Source organism: Notamacropus eugenii, chromosome 3 (assembly GCF_028372415.1).
Source record: "Notamacropus eugenii isolate mMacEug1 chromosome 3, mMacEug1.pri_v2, whole genome shotgun sequence".
NCBI classification, from domain to species: Eukaryota; Metazoa; Chordata; class Mammalia; order Diprotodontia; family Macropodidae; genus Notamacropus; species Notamacropus eugenii.
This window is the reverse complement of record NC_092874.1, coordinates 300,702,614-300,717,415: the sequence shown is the minus strand read 5'-3', so window position 1 is coordinate 300,717,415 and position 14,802 is coordinate 300,702,614. Positions and strand designations below refer to the sequence as shown.

At 48.0% G+C, this 14,802-nt stretch overlaps 1 protein-coding gene across 9 annotated transcripts in view; it reads right to left on the bottom strand.

Annotated features, from left to right (window-relative positions):
• The window catches only part of MEI1 (meiotic double-stranded break formation protein 1), an 86,844-nt gene extending 73,094 nt beyond the window's left edge, over window positions 1-13,750 (bottom strand). For 4 of the 9 annotated variants that reach the window (XR_011964268.1, XR_011964269.1, XM_072656288.1 and 1 more), the window contains exons 1-7: window positions 13,524-13,750; window positions 10,825-10,948; window positions 6,285-6,335; window positions 4,976-5,049; window positions 3,877-3,982; window positions 2,979-3,182; window positions 2,077-2,207 (exon numbers count right to left, since the gene is read on the bottom strand). Coding sequence is in view for 7 of the 9 variants with exons in the window: in XM_072656288.1 (XP_072512389.1) it covers window positions 2,077-2,207; window positions 2,979-3,182; window positions 3,877-3,982; window positions 4,976-5,049; window positions 6,285-6,335; window positions 10,825-10,948; window positions 13,524-13,691 (858 nt within the window). In the remaining 2 variants the exon portion in view is untranslated. Of the gene's footprint in view, window positions 1-2,076; window positions 2,208-2,978; window positions 3,183-3,876; window positions 3,983-4,975; window positions 5,050-6,284; window positions 6,336-10,824; window positions 10,949-11,067; window positions 11,154-13,523 lie in introns of those variants that run through there. The other 5 variants (XM_072596272.1, XM_072596271.1, XM_072596274.1 and 2 more) reach the window with 2 other exon arrangements.
• Window positions 13,751-14,802: the final 1,052 nt, after the last annotated feature.

Below are 14,802 nucleotides of genomic sequence, written 5' to 3'. Positions count from 1 at the left end.
AAGGAGAAAACGAAGCTGAGTTTGTGAGAGAGGGCAGGTTCCAGGTGTGGACTGATCAGCCAGTCCTGCGTTCACAGGGAATGAGTGAGTCAAGTTGCACTGTAAAGCAACCACCTGGTCAGAAAAACAGAAGTGTGGCTCAATGGATTAGGAAGACTTGGAGCAAAAGAAAATGGTAACACTGGCAATGCCAAGCCTTGGGTAAGGATCTGCTGCTCAACAAAACTGCTGGGGACACTGGGAGTCAATTTGGGAGAAATGAGGGTTAGACAAACACCTTGTGCCATACACCACGATGAGCTCCAAAAGGGTGTAAAAGGCCACAGCATGCACAGATCTGAGAAGAGGAGCAGATAGCTTTCCAACTAAAGCTAGAATTCCTAACTGAACCAAGGCCAGAAGTCATCACAGCTAACATCTCACACCCTATACCAAGAGTAGGTCAAAATGGGTGTGTGATTTAAACACAAAGGATGACACCATAAGCAAATCAGAAGAGTGAGGAAGAGTCTAGATGTCAGATCTATGTGAAGGAAGCATTACAAAATGAAAAACACATCATTTTGATTATATTAAATTAAAAAGCTTTTGCACAAACAAAACCAATGCAAGCAGATGAGAAGGAAAGCAGAAAGCTGGGCAACAATCTTTACATCAAGTGTCTCTGATAAAAGGCTTGTTTCTAAAATACAGAGAAAACTAAGTCAAATTTATAAGAATACAAGCCATTCCCCAATGAATAAATGGTCAAAAGAGATGAACAGGCAGTTTTTAGATGAAGAAACCAAAGCTATCTACAGGTACATGGAGAAGTGCTCTAAATCACTGTGGATCAGAGAAATGCAAACTAAAACAACCTCACATCTATCAGACTGGCTAACATGACAAAAATGGAAAAAGATAAATACTGGAGAGGATCTGGGAAAACTGGGACACTCATGCACTGCTGGTGGAATTGTGAACTGATACAACCATTCTGAAGAGTAATATGGAACTCTGTCCAAAGGGCTGTAAAACTGTGCATACCCTTTGACCCAGCAACACCGTTTCTAAGACTGTATCCCAAAGAGACCATTAAAATGGTAAAAGGGCCCACATGTACAAAAATATTCACAGTAGCTCTTTTTATCGTGGCAAAGAATTGGAAATTGAAGGGATGCCCATCATTTAAGGAATGGCTGAATAAGTTGTGTATGAATGTGATGGCAAACTATGTGCTATAAGAAATGATGAGCACAGTAAACTCAGAAAAAGCTGATCCAAAGCGAAGTGAAAAGAACCAGAAGAGCTTGTGCATATACCAGCAGCAGCATGTAATGGCCAACTTGAATGACTCAGCGCCTCTCAGCGACACAGCGATCCAGGACAGGCACCAAGGACTCACACAGGGAAGTGCTGTCCACATCCCTATAAACAAGTCATAGACTCTGAATGCAGATCAAAGTGTACTGTTTTGTGTTTTTTCCCCTTTTGGTCTGTTTCTTCTTTCACAACTGTGACTAAAATAGAAATATGTTTTACAGAAGTGTACATATATGACCTATATCAAATCACCTACCATTTTAGGAAGAGGGGAGGGAAGAAAGGAAGGAGAAAAATTTGGAACTCAAAATCTTGTAAAAAGGAATACTAAAAAATTGTCTCAACATATAATTGGGGAAAATAAAATACTATAAAAAAGAAGTCACCACAGAGGATAACACGGATAATTTTAGTGCAGTAAACAAAAACCTTTTTGCAATGACAAGACTGAATAATCGTAAGTTGAAAGTACATGGGTTGAGTGGATTCTACATCCCAGCAAAAGTGACCATTGTGCCTAATGCCAGTCTCCACTAGCAACTCCAGAGTATGAGTCCAGAGATAGCCAGCCTGCACAGACCCTGAGACATCTGGGTGATTCTATCCTGAATTCCCCAGTGTCTCTGCATGGAAAAGAGAATGATCAGAGAGAACTCAACAGACCAGAATGCCAGTATAAACAGAATCAGTAAACAGTTACAGGAAGCAGCTCGTGATGGTGACAGCAGAGGACAGGTTTTGATCAGTAAACCCAGAGCCCTGCACAGGAATTACCTTTTTAAGCGCTAAAGGCAGAATATTTTCTTCTTGTAGTACTTCAGTATTTTCAGAAATCCCCACTGGCCCTGATTTATTCATTATAACGGATACAAAGAGGTCATACTTTAGTAGCTGTCTCAGTAAACCTGGAAAATAAAGAGGAAGAGCATGAACTTGAGAGGACAAGATGTCAAAACCCCCAAAGCCACCCCTCGAGGAAAACTCTGTCTGGCTTTCTACCCAATTACCCTCACTCAGGACAGCACTTCCTTGCACTCCATAAACTTCTGAAGGAAAGAATGGATAAATGGGTCCTCCTGGGCTTCCAGTATAGGAATAAACTTTCAAGCAGTCTACTCACTCTCAATACAATTCAACGAAGTGCCCACTATGTTCCAGACACAGAAGTAGGTACCACCATGTCACACTGATGGAGCTAATGTCTGATCGCCAAGGCAAGTCCAATCAGAAAGGAACTGGGCACTCTAGAACCTTTCCTTCTCTTTCTTTGGATGCCCCCTCTTATATGTCAAGGCTTCAGAAAATCCCTGGTTTCATTCATGTGGTCATCCCCACCCCTAACAGAGGTCATCTCAACTCCAAGAGGTCTTTGTTTGACAGCAGCTGATGACCAGTCCTGGGGTGAGCCTCTCCTGACTAAGCAAGGCTGGCCCCCAACGACAGACACTGAGCCTATAAGGAAGCCTTTCCACCCTGAAATGACCGCTTATCTCGTCTGCCATTGCCTCCAAGGACCCAGGATCACCTCCAATCTGAGATCAGACACCTGGATGGCACCCAAGGAAGCCTTCTCAGTTTGTCTGCCCCCCAAAGTCCTGCACACGGATGACAGCAGAAGTCCTAAGGCAAAAAGCTCTCTGGTGTCCTCAGCTTCTTCCTCTCTAAACACGCCTCACCCATGCAGTTCATCTGCAGCTCCTTTGTCTGGGCCTTGTCCAGCGTTGTCAGGAACAGAGGACACAGTTTCTCTTTGAAATGGCCTGCCAATCTTTCTGCCACAGTTGGGGAGGAGTACAGCTTCCCATACAGATAGCAGACTGCGGCCTTCATTGCCTCATTGGGGTACATCAGACCCCTCAACTGATGCTCCACGAGATTACCTGACCAAGGAAACAGCACACGGACCCATGGATGCTGGTAGGAGTGATGGCCATTCAGACCACATGCAAAAACATCATCACCCTGTTATCTAACATTCACCCAACAGCTCTGCTAACGAGGTAGAATCAATGTTATTCTCATTTTACAGATGAGGAAACTACTGATATTCTAAAATCTCATAAGGAAAGTTGATGGGAATCAGAAGCCCTGGGTTCTAGATGGGGAAGGACTGGCTTCAGAGAGAGGAGGCACCTGCGTCTAGTTCAATACTCCCTTCCCACATTTCTAGGGAGGAGGCAAATAAGGCTAAAAAGTCAGTGATCAGCCAATGATTTGCCTGAGGCAGGAAGCACCAGAGGGGGCTTTGCCTCCCAGGCCCCTCAATACTCTTCCCTCTTAACCTCACCATCTCAGGGAATCTGCAACTTTAATGAAGACAGAAAAGGGGCATGTGAAAAAATGTAAAAGCACTTGCCAAAAACCATATGAACAGGTACCCAATTAAAATGGTGAAGACAGGAGCTCCCATTTCCAATGCTTTTCAAAGTTTACAAAGTGTTTTCCTAAAAGTCTTCCTAGATTTATGACCCAGTTCTAGAGAACTGAGGTTCAGAGGAGAGACATATACTGAGGAACAGAAGACAGTGGAGAAGCAGAAGCTACCTCAAGGGCAGGGAGAGAAGCAGCACTCACCATGTTCTATCACAAGAATCTCAGCCAGAGAAGGGATGGCATCGGCCATTTTGCCCAGGAGGGTCACTGTGGCCAGGCTGCCCCTCATGCTGGGCATGTTACAAAGCTGTGAAGGAAGGAATAGCAAAAGCTCTCATTTCTTTAGTACTTTAAGGCTGAAAAAGCACTTTCCTCACAACAACCTTGTAAAGGACAGTAGGTGGGCAAGGACTCGTTTTCCCACTTTTCAGAGAAAGAAACAGATTGAAGAAGATAAAACATCCCAGTAAGGTCCATTCCAAAGGAAGAAATGTGCCAAGATGCCAGGTCACACCTGGCCCAGGTGGTGGAAGAGGCCCTCACAGGTAATGCCAGGCACATCAGAGTTTGCTGAGATGCACAGATCTCAAGCCCCAGTGAGCTGGAAGACAGAAAATGAGAAGACCACAGAGACCTGCCTGGGTCACCTTGTAAGTCCAGGAAGCTTGTCCATCATTGCATCAAAAGCATTTATTACATTCCTAACTGAACTGGGTAAGGACAACTCTCTCTCTCTCTCTCTCTCTCTCTTTCTCTCTCTCTCTCTCTCTCTCTCTCTCTCTCTCTCTCTCTCTCTCTCTCTCTCTCTCTCTCTCACGCATGCACGCACGCACGCACGTACACACACACATACACGTACACACACACAAAACAGAGCCTGTCTTCCAGCAGCTGAGTATCTAATGCAAGTAAGACTAACAAAGACAACTGTCCAGGGCCCATGGAAGTAACAGAAAAAAAAACATGGGATAAAACCATGAACTGATGGTGCAGTCTACTGTATCTGCTAAGGGAAGGGCAGGGTGCCAGGTCCTAGGCATGCCAAGACCGAAAAGATGTGAGAGAGCGCCAATGCCAAGGTTGAGGCAGATGGGCACCCTAAGAATGACAGCACAAATCAGAAGGTAAGAAGGACTCAATCCTAGGGGAGCAGATCGAGGCATGCTTTCTGCAAGACATGGCACCCTGAAAGAAATGCCAGCAGTCAGGTGGCAGGGGCAAAGGCTGACTTGCATCTATCATCTGGGAGCAAATTTTCAGCAGCTGCTTGAAGCAAGGAGGAAACACACACATCACTGACCTCTTTCTGGCATTCTTCTAGCAAGCAGTGGACAAACGGCCCCAGCTTCAGTTGTACGATGAGCTGAATGAGAACTAAAAGGAAAGAATTAAATTAGCCAAACACCTGCCATACTCACTGCGGGAGAAACAAAGGTAGGTCATGGGACATGATCTTTTCTCTCAAGGAACTTATCCCCTAATCTGGCAAGCGGTTGGGGGGTGGGGGGGAGAACAGAGTAAAACAGCGAAAATCTAAACAGACTAGTGTGAGTGAATGAGGAGAGCACTTGACAAGGGGTGAGAAGGACAAGGGGACAGGGCAGACTATCAGAGATAGCTCTCAACTTCAATTTTTCTATTTCTTGCCAAATTATGACTTTAATCCAAGCTGGGCCCACACTCCATGTGGGAGCTGCAGGGGCTGCCTTTGGTAACACAAGTAATAAGGAGCAGGGCAGGATTCAAACCTAGTACTCCCATTTCTAAATCCAGGGTTTCTTCACTAGGCCATGCAGTCTTCCACCCAAAACCTCAGGTAGGGGAGCAGACTAGCCCATTCCTCCCGCCTGGGTCCAAAGAGCCCTCAACCATGCTCTTTCTCAATGACAGGAGATCATCCTTATGAACATTGCATATCCTGCAGTAAAATAATGCAGTGATACCCTCATGACCTACTGTGGCATTCATGCTCTCAGATGTTCTGCATCCATTTAATACTTTTCCTGTCTCTTCCTTGCTTTCAGACTATCAGCTGTCAATTCTCAATGCTGCCACAGTGCCTGCCCACTTTGAGCATCCCCTCTGTCCCTTCTAACTCAAGTCTCTAGGGTGGGCTTAAAAAGCACAGAAACAGGTTGGCTTAAATGTGGGTGAAACAGAGAAGCACTAGGAGACTTTTATGTGAATGATGCAAAGTAAACAGAGGAAAACAATGCACACGAGGGCCACAAAAGTGTCATTGTGACAACCACAAAAACCCTAAATGGAACCCTGTATAACAATCTAGCTTAGCCCTAAGGGAGAGATGAGAAAATGCACCTCCCTCCCTTCTTTAGAGGTGGAGGTCTCTGCATACACCGTCTGACTCAGAGGCTCCACTGGTTGGCTTTGCTCAACAACCTTTTCTGTCTTCTTATTACTTGAAGTAATAATCACTTTTTACTTATTATTACTTATTGCTTGAAGGCTGGCTTGCTGGGGGATGGGACACAGTGGAAATGAAGATGTTAAGACAAAGGATGTCCACAAAAACAAAAACGTATGTGAAATAACAGTAGTGTGCCATTGTGGAAGTCTCAGCCTGGTTTTTGACAGCTTTGAGGTCTCACCTTCCATGGAGAGTTCCAGCACGGAGCCATCGTCTATGCTGCGCAGGAGCCCTGGGGGGAGAACGGGAGAATAAACCCCAAGGAGGATAACAACACCCTCAGCAGAGGCTCCCACAGAGCACTTAAGGTCCCTTGTGCAATACCTCAGACCCAGCCTTTTGATGAATTCCCATCCTGACTCAAAAGCCCTTATTCTCTGGGAGACCAACATGGCTGACTGGTCCATACCCTACCACAAAGCCTCCTCCTAGCTCGGTGGATAATAAGTAGGAAAGAGTCAAACAGGTCAAAGACAGCTGCCCAGCTATGTGACTGTGGGCAAGTCACAACCCCTCTCTACCCTAGTTTACTAATCCATAAAATGACAGGGCTGCTCTTGATGGCCTTGAAGGTCTTTTTGGGCTCAAATCTATAATCCTAAACTCAACACATCCAGAACATTATCCATCATCTTCCCCCCAAATATATTCTTTCTCCAAAGTTCCCTATCTCTGCTGGTGGCACCACCATCCCTCATGTCAATACAAAGGATTCACGATACAAGATGGAAAAGCCAGAAGAACTATGAAGATCTTTATGCCAAACATGAGTTTGATAAGAAGATGGAGTGTTACAAATGAATAGAAAGCTTGCTTTGAGACCAGGAAGACCTCAGAGGTTCCAGTTCCTCCTCATACCCATCCTGGATGTGTTACCCTGGGCAAGTCACTTGACTTCTCAGGGCTCCAGATATCACTAAGACTGTAAGGTGCAGAGGAGGTACCAGCCTGCATTGGTGGAGGGAGTTTCCTTACCAGGGAGTTTCCTATATCAATAAGATCCCAGATCCAGTCCTTAGAGGAAGTCGCTAGAATTTATTGAGCAGAGGGATGTGATGGGATTAGCTCTGTACTTTACAAAAATCACTAAGATAGCTCACTAAGAGGTGGTGTAGGCCTGAATGAGGATGGGGGTCAGGTAAATGAGGAGAAGGGGACATGCACAAGGGAGGCAAACATGGAAATGACCAGATCTGGCAGCTTAGTGGTGCATGGGGTGCAGGAGAGTGAGGAGGTGACACTGAAAGGCCTGGTGATTGAGAAGATGATGGTACCTTCCATGATGCTGGGGAAGTCAGGAAGGAAAGAGGATGGCTTCTGTTTGGGATGTGCAAAAGACTGTTGATGATCCCAGCCCAGAGCTCAGGAGAAAGTGGAAGGCTGTAAGTACCAAGCCCTGGGAGTCTTCCCCCTGCATGGAGATAACAGCTAAATCCATGGCAGCAGATGATAGCCAGGAGAGACAGTAAAGGTCCCAGGAGGAGCCCTTGGGGCATCGAAAGTTAGGAGGCATGACTGTGATGAAGATCCAGCAAAGGAAACAGGGAAGGAGTGGGCAAGACACGAAGGTGGAAGGAGAACCAAGAGGCCAAAGCACAGAAACACAGAGAAAAAAAGTATTCAGGAGAAAAGGCAGGTGGCAAAAGGCATTTATAGAAAGAGTCAGGCAGTGTGCTAAGCACCAGGCCAGCAATACCAGCAAAAAGAATGACAGCCCCTGTCCTCCAGTGGCTCACAGCCAACACACAAAAGGGAGTCGAAGCGGGGAAGGGACCCACACCCGGCTGGCACCAAAGTTGGGAAGGTTAGAAGTAGAGTTGGGAGGGCCCCCCCAAAAGCGAAGGCCTCTTGCCTGTAAGAGCTGGGGACTGACCTGGCAGAGGGATGTCCTGGGGTGAGGAGGCTATGGGCCAAGATGGATGTTCCAAGGTGATAAAGCCCAGACTCTGAAGAAAGTCCCATGTCAGACAACTGAGGCAAGGGGGCAAAGAAAAAAAGGGATGAAAAATGGACTCGGGAGGAAAAGGCATTAATTCTGCTGAATGGTGCCCAGAAGTCACCAAGAAGGAAGATCAGGAAAATAACAGAAGGTTTGGCAATTAAGAAATCATTAGTAAATTTGGAGAGAGTAGATCACTAAAGGGTAAAGTAAGAAGCCAAATTAAACAGCCTTTTCAAGGAGTTTAGCTGATGGAGGAGGAGGGCAATTAGTGGAGAGGGTGGGGTCTAGGGCAGGTTTTCAGGAATGAAGAGACTCGGGTATGTCTGTAGGTAACAGCGAGTGACCAGTAAATTCACAGGGAGAACTGAATATTAAAGAGTGGGAGCAATTGTGGGGCAGTCTGTTGAGATGGGTTCAAGAGTACTTGTAGAAGGGCTGGCCTTGGCAAGGACAAGGATTAGCTCTTTATCACAGACCAGAGGGTGCAGTTGGGGAAGATGACAGAGAGATGTACAATGAAAACAAAAGGGTACATTCTCAGTAAACTGTCTTAATCTGTGTGGTGAAGTATAAGGTGAGGGCCTGAGCTGACCAGTTGGCAGTAAAGAGGCTATGAGAAGGTCAAGGCTATGAGAAGGTTGAGGAGAGAAGAGGAAGTCTGGAACTGCCACTGTGGAACAGAGGCTCATGGAGTAGGAGGTTTTCTTGCTGCCACAGGAGTCCAGGTGAGACCAGCTAACATAGATTCACAGGTTTCACAACTTCCTCCAGCTCTGTTCTGCTGCGTGTGAGGGAAAGAGGCAGATGACAGGCATAATCCAGGGCTTAGTTTTGGCAAGGTAGGGGGCAAGCTTAAGGAATGATGAAAGGGATGGGTCAGAGAAACCTGGTGAGACTTGTATGAGCTATTACAGGGCGACAAGCAGAGCCAAAACAACTTACACAACACTGTAAAGGCAAACAACTCTGAAAGACTTAAGATCTTTGATCAGTTGAATGCCCAACCCAATTCCAGAGGACTGCTGATCTATGTCACTCACCTCCAGACAAAGAAACAATGGATTAGAGATGCAGAAGATGCACAACAATGTGAGAATTTGTTTTTCCTGACTGTGAATATATGTTGTAAGAGGAGGGGGAAAGCAAAGAAAACGGGGCAAGGGATTAAAGATCAGAGGAGTGTGGGGTTGAAATTGGGAAGGAAGAGAGTGTAGCCAGAGGAGGGCAACTGTCTGGGAAGATACAGGGGTGTAAAGGTATTGGAGGTCATAAGGCATAGGGAAAGACAGAATGATAAAAAACAATGATGATAAAGGAATTTCAGAACTGGAAATGGGACACTGAGGATGAGAGCAAAATCAAGGGTCTGACCATCCTTGTGTGTAACTGAAGTGGAAAGGAAAAGTAATCCACAGAAGCTGAACAGACAGAGGAATGGGGAAGTTAGCATATTTAAGGGAATGTCCAAATGTAGGAGGAAGGAGGAAATCCATAGTTTGAGGGTAGGGATGGAAAACTGTGGGGCCAGCACTAACTTTATGGGGGAAGAAGAAAGGATATCCTGGAGCTCTGTAGATGATGGTCACTAGGCTCTGGATTGGGGAGTAAATTTGGACAGGGTGAACCTCAAAGAAGAGGAATCACTAAATAATGGCCACTTCTGGGAGTCTAGAAGCAGCCATGGTGACCAAGGAGCATCCGGGCTCCCCCACCCCAGCCAGTGAATTAAAGAGAAGGTGGTGCAGCCAGAACCAAAAAGAACAGCCAGGCCTCAGTGAGTGACAGGAGACAGGAGTGAGAAAAGGAAAGGTTCAGGATAAAAAGTTCTAATTAATTCCACAGCTGCGGGAGTGGAAGGAGAGATTCAGAAACAAAGGCAATGGAAAAAACAAAGCATATAAATAAAATACTTTCCAAAACTACAAACAATCCGGCCCCCACAAAGCTGCCTGCATCTGCCTTCCTCTCCATCCACACAGCCACTGCCCAATCCATCTTCCACAGAGCTGACAAAGTACTCTTCCTAAGGTGTGGGCCTGACTATACTGCCCCTTGGATGAAGAAGCAATTCCTCAGTGCAGCATGTAAGGCCGCCCCCACTCTGCCCCCTCATACGTCTCCAGCCTTATCATATAACTCTCTTTCACCCCAAGTGGTGCTGGCTAGTTTCTGGACCCCCCCACCCCCACCTCGCTCTCCTGCCCCTGTGCATTGATATAAGCCAGGCCCTGTGACTGGCATGTCCTCCCTCTTCTCTGCCTCTCCCTTTAAGGCTCAGTCTGGCCCTGTCTCCTCAAGGAAACCTTCCCTGGTTCCTCCAATTGTTACCCATCTTTTCCTCCCTCCAATTCCTTCAGATTTCCCTACAGCTCTATGTGTAGCATCCAACAGGACAGAAGCTCCTACACCTAGTGGAGTATTTTACATGCAGCAGGTGCTTGCAGAATTAAACAACCACTTAGGAGTAGATATTTAATATTACTTTTGTCAAGTGGGATGGAATTCACTACCTGCTAGTCACAAAGTCAGCCTTTCTAGCACCCAAGTTGACATCCCCTAACTTGACATCCCCGGAGGGGGTCATTGCATGGCAGAAACACAGACATTTCTCAACACAGACATCTCTCAGCCCTCTCCTTGTTCTAGGTACCTCCCCCTCCTCCTTCCACCAAAGCCAGGGATGGTCAATGGGCTTGGACACAAGTTCTCCGTGATCTCCAAGGAGCCCGATGGGTCAGATGCTTCTGAAGGTCCCCTCGGGACACCCGCTGTTGCTCACCAAAAAGGATGCCTATGAGGTGGGTGCAGACTGTCTCGTTCTGAGTCAAGAGCTGTGTGACTGACGTGGTGTGCCTCATGAGGGCATCATGGAAGCAGGACAACATGTGCTTCTTGCGAACCACCTTGAGGGTGAAAAAGAAAATAGTTCCATGGCCAAGTAAGCAAGGGCTACATTTGAAGCAGCTCCTCTCATCTCCTCCCATTTCATACTCTCATCACAAGATGGCATAGAGTGGGTCACCTTGTGACTGACACTTAATGCAAGGCAGGCCTTTGCACATGGGAGTCAGGACAGTGAGTCTGGGACTGGGAACTCCAAAGGCAGAAATTCCCTCTGCTGATGAGAAGCCCCTGGTGCATTGTGTGGAGTTGCATAGGAGGAGAGGCTGAATGACTTATCTGTGATCACAAATACAGTATACGTGTCAGGAGCAGGTTTGAATCCAGGGCTTCCCTACTCCAAGGCCAGCCTTCTGTCTACTTCATCCCACTGACTCTCATTTCTATCTGTGAATACTTGCCTTACAAATATTAGGTGCTTAATAAATGTCTGTGGAATTGGATCAGATCCAGCATTAAGCACCATTGCTTAATGGATGCTAATTGTTGACTTAAGATTCTATTTCACGGGGATGTTGGGGTTAAATACAAGAAACCATCTAATTAAACTCAAAAGATGGGCCACCATTTCAAAGGGCTCCCCATTTTACACTGGGCATACTCTATACAACTTATGTGACAAGGAGATGGCACAGGAGGTAGGCAGAGAAGTAGACTGGGTCTAGAAGCGTCAGCTCTGCCACTTAACACCCACATGAACATGAGGAAGTCATTTCACCCCACCGCATTCATTTGCTTTCTGAAAGTGACTGGAGCAGGGGATTCTTCCCTGTGTGGCCCAGACCCCTCTGGCAGTCAGACTGATGAACCCTAAGGCCCCCTGCTCAGAATCATGCTTTTAAATGCACAAAACACATAAGGTTACAGAGAAAACCAACCATTACTGAATATAAAGATAACTTTTTTCCATCCACATTCACTGAAATCTACCCATGGACCCCAAGTTAAGAATCTGTTACCTACTTTTCTCTTTGTCATCTTTTGTGACTCTAAATCCCATGAGCAATGGAAGCCTCCAACAAAAGTAAACACAATCCCAAAGCAAATGCTGACAACTGACGCAATGAATGGAGCAGCAGTAACACCTTGTGGTGAAAAGTGTAAAAGTCTCCAGGAGACAGAGAGAGAACCAGATGACTTCATAAGCTCACCGGTACCAGAGCAGCCAAGCCTAGAGTCAGGAAGGCCCGAGCTCAAATTGAGCCTGAGTGACCTAGACAAGTCACTTAACCCTGCCTCAGTTTCCTCATCTATAAAATGGGCTGGAGACGGAAATAGCAAGCCACTCCAGTATCTTTGCCAAGAAAACTTCAAATGGGGTCCTGAAAAATCAGATATGACAAGAGTCAACCCAAACAGGAATCCATTGGCTGCTGAACCCATCTCATCAATTAATGGGAAAAGTTGTCTGGGCATTAAATCGTGGAAGCTCAAGCTACTTTGGAGGCTAGGATTCCTTTTTTTCTGCCCTTCTTATCAACTCTCTTCCCTTTATGGTCATTCACCTATCTATTTCATCTCTATGATGGAAATCATTATGAGAGCAGACTTTGTTGGGGAGAGAGGACTCAGAAAGGGAAAAGAGGCTGAGGAATTGACTGAGTATTGAAGGGACACCAGGGTCTGAATGAAAGGAGGCACTGAGAGCTGGGTGCTGACACTGAAAAGTGGCTTAGATGGTGTAGGGAATGGATGCCCAGGGACTAAGGGGGAAAATAAAACAGGACAGGAGAAGGCTTAGTAGTCAGGTGAACTAGTTACTAAGGGAAGTACTGGGCAAGGAATCTCCATCTCCCCTGCACACAACACATGGCAGAACAGAATACTGACAGCAACTTGGGTCCCTAGCACAGCGTCTGGCACCGGCCTGTTGAATGAAGGTCTACAGAAAGAGCAAAGTGGGAAGTGCAGGGAGAGCTGGGCCTGAGAAGACTGGGTCCGAGCAAGGCGCTGGGCTGGGGGTGCTCGGAATGAGGCTAAAGGGAAGGCAGAAGGCCTTAGCTGGGGTGGGAGACACAAAGTTCCCAGAGCCTCTGAGCAGTGGCTAAAGGGTTTAGTGAGGTTCTGGAGGGCTGCTGCATTGAGGGGCTCAGCCAGAAAAGGAGGGGCTTGAGGCTTGTCCAAGCGGGCTCCAGGTTTACTGATACGTGGATTGGAAACAGAAGACCTGGGCTCAAATCCCACCGCAGTCACGTACTGTGTGCCCCTCGGGGAGTCCACCTCTGTGAGCCTCAGTTTCCCCATCTGTAAAGCAGGGATAATACCAATAATACTTGCGTTCTTTTGCTGATGAGGCTCACAAAATGTAACTCTGTATGTGTGCATAAGCACACATGTGCACGTCCATGCTCGCAGGCACATACATGATCAACAGAAAGATCGATAGAGCTCCAGAGCCGATGGAGTCATCCCTGAGCCTTAGAGATGAGGAAACCAGGCTGCGCCGCAGGAGAGAGGGGCTTTGAAGGCGCAGGCGCGGTGGGTCGGGAAGCTCCCGAGGCCGAAAGCCAGGGTGAGGAGCGGTGGGGGAGGGGAAAAGGGAGGCTCAGAAGGCGCAGGCGCGGTAGAGAGCCGCACCGAGACGGCGCTCGTGGGCTGCAGCAGTTCCAGGGCGCAGGCTAGGCAGAGGCGCGGCGGCCGAGGCAGCAGCCAGCGCGGGTCGTGGCGGAAATGGACCCGCTCGTAGAGCAGCAGCGCCGCTCCCGCTGCCTCCTCGTAGCCTCTGAGCTCGGGAGTCGCCTCCATCCAGTCCGCACGCCGGCCGGCACCTGCACCTGCTCAAGGAGGAGGCGAGCGGGCTCTGCGCATGCTCACGCACGCGCACCCGGGAGCGGGCCAAGCCGAGGCTCTGCTAAGTGCGCCTGCGCGGACCGTAGCGTCGGGGTCACGTGGATGCTGGGCTGGCGAGCCACGTGCGCGGGTCTGCAGAATGTCCTCGAACGTTCATAAGCGCCCGCGGTGTTGCAGAACCCCCGAGGGCCTCGGATCGGCGTGTCAGGCTTGGAAGGCACCCGCAGCGCTTCCGGGGAGGCGGCCGCCTTCTGGCCCGAGAGCACAGTTTTCTTCGGATGCCAGTCAGTGCCAGGCACCAGAGGCAGCACGTGGCCCCATGGCGGGCAGCGGGCATGGCAGGCGGAGAGCTGGAGGTGGCCACGGCGCGGTCATGGGGGGCGCCCCGGCCGCAGGATGGAGGGGGGTGCTGGGGATCGAGACGGAAGGAGCCGGGGAAGGCCGTGTAAGGGCCAGCAGATGCCACGAACAGAGTTTCGATTTACTGTGTAAGTGAGACAGTGATGGAAATTAAACCTAAAAGTGCCTTTTGAGTCCTTTTCTTCGGAGAGCCGGTGGTTAAACATTTGCCTTTACCGCTCCTCACCAAACCGTCGGTGATCGGGGGAGACAGTGCCCCGTTTACGTTTGAGCGCTGTGGAAATAGGAACCTTTACCGCCTCCTGTCCTCACGGTCACTCGTGGGAGCACCGCAGGAAGAGCCCTGTTTCACAGACTAGAAGAGTCCTGCCCGTCCCTCACCTAGCCCTTTAAAGTTTACCAAGCACGTGCATTAAATTATCTCGCTGCCCCCCCCCCCCCCAGGGAGGTAGGTGCTGTTATTGCCCCTTCTATTTCACAGATGAGGAAAGGTAGGGGAGCAGAGGTGAGTGACTTGTCCAGGGTCACACAGCTAGTAAGTGTCAGAGGCCTGGCCCTCTAGCCACACCACCACCTGGAGACCTCTTGGTCTTTTTTTTTTTTTTTTGAGGGTCCTGGCAGTCTGGAGAAGTCTTTGGAGTCCTCAGATTCATGTTTTTAATTTAATAAAATAAAATTTTATATCAGATTAGAAAGGAAACCAGTT